We start from the raw sequence: 9,080 nt of genomic DNA on the forward strand, positions 1-9,080 counted from the left end.
TGAAAATTTTTTTCCGAGACAATAATAAGGTGTTTAATTTCCATAAACTAGTACTGAATTTTTTTCTACAAGGGAGATCCAGATTGCATTTAAACTGGGACTGTATCGACTGATGGTCACTAATAAGCACCGGTTGTAAGCAGATACTTGTAAAATTATCTGCAAACGTGCTTGTCTACCCGACGGAGCATATAGATGTTTATAAATGTAAACGGTTCCAAGTCGATAGAGATAAGCCTTCAATCGGGATCTAGCAAAGGTTGCTAATGGTTCAAGCCATGTCGTAATAGAATGGCACTACCGTTTTTGTTGGGACCCAAATTTGTGAACAAGTGATAGCTAATACTTTCAATAATGGGACAAGCATGAAAAGCCAACTCTTGAAGTCCCACAATATCAAAGTAGCCGTCCCTGCAAAAGTTAAATAGAAGTTGACGTTCCTCGACCGACTTCAAACCCCCCGTATAAATTAATACAACTTTAAGTTTTGTCATTTATTTATTTATTTTTTATTTTTTGGGGTCTGGTGCTATATCTGTCTTTGACGGTCGAGAGTTCTTAGCTGTCAATGTCGGTTTTAATTGTTTTGTTCTTGGTCTCTTGGGGGCTGATTACCATTTTACCAAGTCGTTTGAATTTGAATTTATTGTTCGAGAGTCGTCGTCAGTTTCCATGGATTCAAGGGTCCCAGAATTGGGATCCGTTAAGACTATAGAGTCAATGGGTGGCAAAGTTGGTCCAAACTGTGTTTCCAGTATTATTGTCGGGGAAGAATTTAAAGTAGGATTCTGTCCAGCCATGGAAACCACTTTAAACATGAATAAGGCTATCAGGTAAAAATGAGAGATTTAACTAGTTTTTGAGGATCTGTGTTTTTTTCCTTTATGGAAAGAATACGAACGACTGTAAAACGAAACTAGCGAAAATTAAAACTAAGGAAACGAAAGTTGATGACCTAAATAACAGTAATTCAAACAAGTTCAGCCGAAAAAAAATACGGTATTTAAGCCCTTTACGATATCTTGTACAGTCAGGGAAAGTGTTTAGTCAGGTAGAAAGTTGTTAAGGGCAATTGACGATTTTGCGTATTTTTTTAATCAATTTTCATTTTAATTTTTCTCTCTAATTATTTTTTCTAATTATCTCTTATAATTAAATCTTTTAATCATTCTTATAGGAAAAAGTCAAACGAACCCCTCACAAAATTGAAAATTATTTGCGATTATGACACTAGATGGCGTATGGTGCCTTTTTTACAAAGAAACAAAATGGCGAAAGTGATCGTTCTGCAAGTTGCCGTATGTAAGGCGTATCATAAGCGCCGTATCATAAGCGTCACGCAAAAAAAAAATAAAAAAATAAAAAAAGACTTCACCGCTGTCTAGCGGTCAAAATTACAACTATACTTAAAAATGTTAGTGTTCAAATTTATTTGTTTTTACAGACGAAATTCAACCTCCCAAAAAATACATGTAAGTAATTCTGGCAGTCTGTTACTGTAGGCAGCGTACGTACGCCTCAAGATACCCGAAGGATTGGAGTGTAAATATAAACACTATAAGTAATTTAAATCAAAGCAACTCAATAAAATAATACCAAAAAATAATATAAAGATGTGTCAAATATAACAATACAACAAAATGTCATTTCATTGGAGATTTATTCTAGTGTCACGGACTTGAGTTATACAAAACACATTTTATTAACTCTTTCTCCAGTTAATTATCTTCATCTGAAAGCTGATCTTTCTTCCCTTCGAGGTCTTTCTGCTTCAAGTCTTTCTGCTTCAAGTTTTTCTCCTTCAAGTCTTTCTCCTTCAAGTCTCTCTCCTTCAAGTCTTTCTCCTTCAGGCCTACCTCTTTCAGCAGGTCTTTCTCTTGGTCGTTCTCATCATCACTATCAAAAATTTCCTCCAGCCATTCCTTGAATGCTAAAGGCAAGCAGTCATCTGAAGAAGTTAACACCTAATTGCATGACAAAAAGAAAATTTAGTTTATGATCTTTATGGTTAATGTGAATAACATACCTCAATGACAGTGTCTTGATAAACATCAGCTTGAAGCGGAGTTTCAAAACCCCACATCTTGATACCCTTTAACCTGAGGATAGTCTTGCCCTTGACGAGAACTTTTTTGTAGTTGCCTAGCTGGCCAAGAATAAGCTGTATCTTGTCTATGAATACATGTAAAAAAAAATTAATAGCTGCATTAAAGGTAGGCAGAATTCAAATTACTTACTCGCTTCCCTCCCAGTTCATTGCAAATGACCAATTGTTGGTTTTCTGAAATACCGGGAAAATAACAGTCAATATACAGGCCAAATATGTCTGGAATGGAAAAAAAAAAAAAAATAATAATATGACATACTGCACTGGATTTAGGTACATACCTACGATGATAACATCTTTACTGTAACGATTCATTGTTTGAATCTCACTAAAAGTTTTTAACTGCCAATTCAACACAAGGAAATTTGGAATCAGATCACTGTCGCCAACAGCGTCACACTACAGAAATGAATAAATTATACAAATTGAGTTCAAAATGAATAGATAAAACTTTACCTTGGTCCATTTGTCAAAATTGATTTGGTATTTACCAGGCATAATTCTTGAATATCTTTGTTCAGATTTGAGTACCTTAAAATTTGAGACGTCATACACTTTGTTGACTATTAAGCGTTGTTGCCACAAATCCAAATTTTCACGCCAAATTGTAGCTCGAATTTCCCCGCTACCATCAAGAAAAACCAGCGAAAGAAAACTAATTTTTTTAGATGGAGATTGATCTTAACAACGACGGTCCACCACACAATCTTTCAGTAGAGGGAATTCCCACTTCGTTGCTTGCTTCAGTATCAGATGTTTCGCCGTCAGATGTTGGGAGGGTTTCGTCGTCTATCATGAACATTGCCGGCGACACGTCATCTCTCGGCAAACCATCCAGACATGCGTCATCAAGTTCTATATTAGCCATAATTATGTTGTCGACGTCGCGCCAAAATTGAAGCGTTTGCTTGATTTTCTCCGGTTCAATTATGTAGTCTTGTTTAGTTCTGGCTATTTTTGCTCTTGCTGACGCTGATTTATCCGAGGCAAATGGAGAAACAAGAAGAGCTTTTACAGGCGCATCTCGTGGTTCTAATGAGATCCGTTGTCTCACAAGCGTTGTGTTAAGTCTGGTCGAATAAAGATGGCCAGTTAGTCTAGTACCACCAGTTGGACTTGTAGAACTGGAGTATGAAACCATGCGTCCAAATGACTGAATCAGCCGCAGTAAAGCCAAGGTCCCATAAGCCATGTTGCTTAGATGGGGAGGTAACTGACCGATCCAATTTCCTTGCGCTATGGCAAACTTGGGACATTTTCCCGACGTAGCGCTTGTAAACAACCCGAGGCCACACAGATATTAAGTTGGGGAGAACAGCAACAATCCGATTTCTGCTGACAGTCGCCAACATGCATCAATAATCCTCTGGGTGATAGTAGAAGATGTTTAAATCTCCGATCACCAGGAAAGTGACGAGAAACATCGTATTGACCGACGAGTTTATGGTGGCGCACTGGCGCCTCTCCATCTTTTCCGGTTGGCTTTAGAAGTACTGTGAAGAAACTTGGTGGTAGTTCATCTAAATTCAATGTTCTTGATTTTTAGATTCGGCAAATTTGGTCGCACACTACGCACACTATCTTCTCTTCGTGGTATGCTTCGTGAAGACGATTCGTTATGATTCTGATGTTTTCAGGTGTGACCGGCTCCGGCAAACCAAATTTGTCTAGTTCCAACAGCTCTTCATCAGTGAAAAATGAATTTGTCTTGTTCTGATAATTTTGATTTGACGAATTGCGATGTTGTTGATTGCTCTTTGAGCTCTTGTTTGTGCTTGCCTAAGATCTTTCCACTCGAGTTCCTTTAACGTTTGACGAAGATGGACTCAATGACGGAACTCTACGCTTTTTTTTAGTTTTTGGAGCGTTCTCGTCATAATCAATTGAGATGCTGTTCTCTCCCACATGAGTTCCAGAACTAAAAGGGTTTAAAGTCAAAGAAAATGCGATAATCAGTAAATTAACCATGTATGCCTTATTGTTCGTCATGTTACCTTTGATGGCCATTCATAACTGTGAGGTTTTCAGTTGAAGAAGCTTCAAAATTTGACAGACAGGCCACAGGTGGGCCAACAATCAGCGACGGAACTCGACGTTTTTTTTTGCTATCGGAGCGTTCTCATCATATTCAATAGAGATGCTGCTGTCTCCCACATGAGTTCCAGAACTAAAAAGGTGTTAATGATTAAGGAAAATATGATAATGAATAAATTATCCAGCTGCATCCCTTTTCATTTGCCTTGTTAACCTTTGACTAACTTCAATCAATACTGTGGGTTTTCTAGACGAAGAAGCTTAATTATTCGATAGACAGGATACAGCAGGTGGCCCAACAATCAACGACGGAACTCTGCGCTTATTTTTAGGTTTTGAAGCGTACTCATCATAATCTAAAGAGACACTGCCGTCATCTACGGTATCAAAACTAAACATAATTTGAAATCATCAATTCAATTAGATGATTCATGATTTCTTAATTGTCGAATTACCTCCGACTTGTTTCAGTGACTAGTGTAGGTTTTTTACCGGTTCTCCCATACGTCCGTTTAACTGATGACAGCGTAAGCTGTGAAACACTAGCTGGGTGATCCTGTTAAAAACATTTAACAATAATTAGACAAATTATTTGTTGACAAAAAAAATTAATATACCAAATCGTCTCTCAAAACTCTTAAACGCTGGGACTTTTTTACTGAACTAGGTAGTGGGTTCATAATTGAAGTAGGGAACTTCAAATTTTCTTATAAGTCAACAATGCTGGACGTTTGGCCAAAACTAGTAGAAAAATGGATGAATATTGATGAAGGATTGATGAAGAAACGTCAGCCTAGATGAGATCCAAAGAAAATGTTAGGCAAGTTAAAAACATTTGAAATTATTTGAACTCACTTCAAAAACTAAAGATTGATTGTGTTAGTTGGAAGCACACGGTGACATCTATTAAACAATAATCCAAGGGAACTTCAAATATTTTGCTGTGTCAACAATGCTGGACGTTTAGCCAAAACTAGTAGAGAAATGGATTTTTATTGATGAAGGATTGATGAAGAAACATCAGCCTAGATAAGATCCAAAGAAAATGTTAGGCAGTTAAAAACATTTAAAATTACTCGCACTCACTTCATAAACTGGAGACTGATTGTGTTTGTTGGTAGCACACAGTAACTTCTATCAAACAATAATCCTTCATCTAGATGATAATTAAAAAAAGAAAAGTACAACACGATTAAAATCGAGCAGTAATTAATGATTATGTAATATTTCGCACTCACGTTGTCAGAATGTAAGAATAAAGGGTGATAAAGGTATGAAGTAATGGTTTGAAATAAAAATTTGGGCTCACTTATGGCATTTATAATTGGCACTTCACTACTTGGATCAAACAATCAAACAAGCATTCAACACGAGAGCTATTTTTATTCAAGAAATTTTTTATATTCAAGTATTATTCCAGTTCAAGTTTTTTATATTCAAGTTCAAGTAAGGTTTATCGCTGCCTACAGTTCACATGTCTCTGTGGTATTTATCGTATGCTATAACAGCTACTGAAATTCTGTCAAAAAGTAGCAATTTCTCCGTCTGATCAAACGCCTGAATAGATATCAGCCAAATTTTCATAAAAGATGTAAAATATCCTCAGCTACGTAGTAGAGTTATTGAAATGTAATAAAAATTTTGATTACAATCAATAATTTAAAAAAACTAGTGCAACCATCTATGTAGTGTTACGATAACTGCAAAAAGCCATCTGTGTAGTGTTACGAGAACTGAGGGTGCCCATGTAAACCATACTGCAAACGAAACTTTGACCAGTAACTCTTCGGGTAATGGGAGCCCAAAACTATGGTGGCCCAAAACTGCCACTTTTCAATTTCAATTTTTTTTCGAAATATCAATAAATAAAACAGAAAAGAATATAAAACTAATAGAACTATAAAAACCACAACAAATTTTATATAAAAGCAAAAAGTTCATATGAAAACCGAAAACAGTTTAATAAAAAAACCACAAAAAATTCAATAGTAAGTTGGGAAGTTGTTAAAAACGGCAGACACATAGGGGTCAAAATAATAACTTCATGCCACATCTCCACTTTATTTATAGCCAGTTTTAATCCAGAACTACAAAGTGGATTCTTGCGCGCGACGCACTTAATTTGTATCATCCATCATCAAGCATTTTTTAAAATCATTAATTAAAAAACGTGCAACCGCTTAAATAACCCTACTAAATGCGCAACGCTCTAAATTCAATTTAAAGGACAAGTAAAAACGATTGCGGTGACAAATCGAACGAGTAACGCGAGCCCGTCCGTTATTTAAGCGGTTATCGGTGGTTCGTCCGCTATTTCAGCGTTGTCGCCCGTTCGCTGTTTTCGGCGGCTCATTACGCGAAAAATAATGAATTGAAATGTTTTGCGCTAGATCTAGCGCCATCTAAGCACGTATGGCGCTAGCGATGTTTTTTTGCTATTAGATTGCGCGCAATGCGCTAAATTTAGCACCATTCATTTCGTTGCAATAGTTACGAAACGTGCACAAGCACTAAATTTAATTAAAAGGACGCAATTCTTGCATCGACTGGAATACATTGCGTTATTTTATTTCGTCGCTTAATTCTGGACTGTCCGGGTATCCCCTTAATTTGACACCCAGAATATAGTCAAAAGTCGATCTGTCCCGGCTGATCAGTGGCCCTTATCGTCGACACATTAAGGAGGCGGATGAAAGTAGCAACGACTCGTGCACTGCATCCACCGCACTTGGGCGTGGGTCCACGATAACGATTGCGAAGACGAATCGGAATATAGGGTCGGCATACAACGACAAATACCGCGCCTGTTCAACGACAGAACTCGCCTGGAAAAACGCCATATGCGCGGTCAGGTCGTATCAGTGTGACAAAGAATGATTGCAGCGATCTTTTCGATGAGTAGCGCTCGCCCGTCCGTATTTTAGCGCTTAGCAAGGGCCCGTCGCTATTTAAGCGCTAAGGTCGGCGATTCCTTGTTTGTGGTTCATTGCGCAAAAAATAATTAAATAAAATGTTTTTCGCTAGATATAGTGCTGTCTTCACGCGCATGTCGCTAGTGATGTACAGTACCCACCAAACTATTAGGTACACCCCCCTATTTTCAATGCATTCTTATGGCACTACGTGTCCTAGAAAAATGCAATAACTCTTGAACCGCTTGGGCTAGATTTTTTTCCTTTTGGCCCTGAGTAGATCTAATGATGATCTACATTTTTTCTACACATGAAGTTGTCGTAGGATTAACCCCCACGGCGCTACGGTATCGTTCAGTTTATTAGGTACACCCGTTTTCCCCCCATATGCGCCGTGTTAAATACGGCGTTTTCCAAAATTTACAAAAAATACTAAAAATCAAGCTAAAATCTTTTTCTTTGTGCCAAAAGATGCAGAATTCTTCACTCTATACGAATATAAAGAATAATTTACAATCAAATCAACTCAGAGAACCCTTCCCTATACCTCAAAGTTTTCCACTTCAAAATTTGTACTTTTTTCAACAAACTTGCACTTTCGCCAGCAGAGGGCGCCCAATTTCGCCAAATTTTGAAGTGGAAAACTTTGAGGTATAGGGAAGGGTTCTCTGAGTTGGTTTGATTGTAAATTATTCTTTATATTCGCATAGAGTGAAGAATTCTGCATCTTTTGGCACAAAGAAAAAGATTTTAGCTTGATTTTTAGTATTTTTTGTAAATTTTGGAAAACGCCGTATTTAACACGGCGCATATGGGGGGAAAACGGGTGTACCTAATAAACTGAACGATACCGTAGCGCCGTGGGGGTTAATCCTACGACAACTTCATGTGTAGAAAAAATGTAGATCATCATTAGATCTACTCAGGGCCAAAAGGAAAAAAATCTAGCCCAAGCGGTTCAAGAGTTATTGCATTTTTCTAGGACACGTAGTGCCATAAGAATGCATTGAAAATAGGGGGGTGTACCTAATAGTTTGGTGGGTACTGTATATGCGATTAACTCGTGCGGGATTCACTTAATTTGGCGTAATTAATTGCATCGCATTTTTGACGAAACGTTTGGTTAGCGGGGCAATTGACGTTGACGTTCTCCACTCGTTCTTCCAACCCAGCGTTAGCTGTTCTCGAAGTACGTTGCGAAAGAATAGGGTCCTTGCATGAATAAGGGATTCCTTTTAAATAAATACCATTAGAATCAGTTTTTCACGCTGATTCTCATGGTATTTTTTATTTATTTTAAAAATAATTGTCCCCCCCCCCGTAATCTCACTTCAAAGTTGAGATTAGGTCCCTCCACTTTATAACGGACCCCACGCCATTTTTGGTGGGCGGTCCTTGAAATGTGATGAAAGTTGCTCTTTTTACCACCTTTTCACCCTTTTCGTCTTCCGCCTTTAGGCCCTTAGGGCAAAAGAGGTGGTGGGGGCAGCAAGAAAAAGGGTGAAAAAGGGGGGAAAGGCCAAGATTTTTGGAGGGGATGTTGAAAACTGGGAACATGAAAAAAAATACGCGACCCCTTTGGTTAAATTTCCCTTTTCCCCTAGAATGGGGTTGCACAAAAATTTGTTATTTTTTAAATTTGAAAGGGCATAAAAAGATTACAAAAACAGCAACGCATAAATTTATCATCTCTGAACAAGTAGTTGCTATGCTTACCACTAAAGAGACTGATCATTCACGGAAAATTTACGCATCGCTGTCTTTTTATTCTTTTTATACCCTTTCATATTTAAAAGGTATCGGTTATCGGGCTGGTTTGATAAATTCTGCGTACACTAAATGGCCTAAAAGGGATGGATTTTCTTTCTGTAACGATTCCATAATCGTGGCGCTCCGCAGACGCTTTTTGATTTGGCTGCCCGCACCAGTTATTGCCTTGATCGCTAGACCGTTCAGGCGTTCGATAGATGGATAAGTTTTTTTTAGGACGGAGACCGATTTGAGAAGGATTTGCTGACTATTCTGGT

The 9,080-nt window shown here is 37.9% G+C and overlaps 1 protein-coding gene across 3 annotated transcripts; it reads right to left on the minus strand.

Annotated features, from left to right (window-relative positions):
• Positions 1-1,646: 1,646 nt before the first annotated feature.
• LOC124338454 (DNA ligase 1-like) lies at positions 1,647-2,801 on the minus strand. Of its 3 annotated transcripts, XM_046792548.1 has the most exons (5): positions 2,564-2,801; positions 2,389-2,506; positions 2,238-2,281; positions 2,027-2,172; positions 1,647-1,964 (listed from the first exon to the last, which is right to left on the minus strand). In XM_046792548.1, exons 1-4 carry the CDS (start codon positions 2,603-2,605, stop codon positions 2,143-2,145), a joined length of 234 nt encoding a protein of 77 aa, XP_046648504.1. In that variant the 5' UTR covers positions 2,606-2,801; the 3' UTR covers positions 1,647-1,964; positions 2,027-2,142. The 3 variants fall into 3 exon arrangements, with proteins under 3 accessions (XP_046648504.1, XP_046648488.1, XP_046648495.1); XM_046792532.1 differs by lacking the exons at positions 2,389-2,506; positions 2,564-2,801 and having other exon boundaries at positions 2,238-2,322; XM_046792539.1 differs by lacking the exons at positions 2,238-2,281; positions 2,389-2,506; positions 2,564-2,801 and having other exon boundaries at positions 2,027-2,176.
• Between the last annotated feature and the right edge of the window lie 6,279 nt (positions 2,802-9,080).

This window comes from Daphnia pulicaria, chromosome 1 (assembly GCF_021234035.1).
Source record: "Daphnia pulicaria isolate SC F1-1A chromosome 1, SC_F0-13Bv2, whole genome shotgun sequence".
Classification (NCBI taxonomy): Eukaryota; Metazoa; Arthropoda; class Branchiopoda; order Diplostraca; family Daphniidae; genus Daphnia; species Daphnia pulicaria.

Coding starts and splice junctions, on each gene's coding strand:
- LOC124338454 (XM_046792532.1), bottom strand. CDS start 2,083: ATGTGGGGTTTTGAAACTCCGCTTCAAGCTGATGTTTATCAAGACACT. Junction 1,965..2,026: donor ATCAAGACACTGTCATTGAG/GTATGTTATTCA, acceptor TCATGCAATTAG/GTGTTAACTTCTTCAGATGA.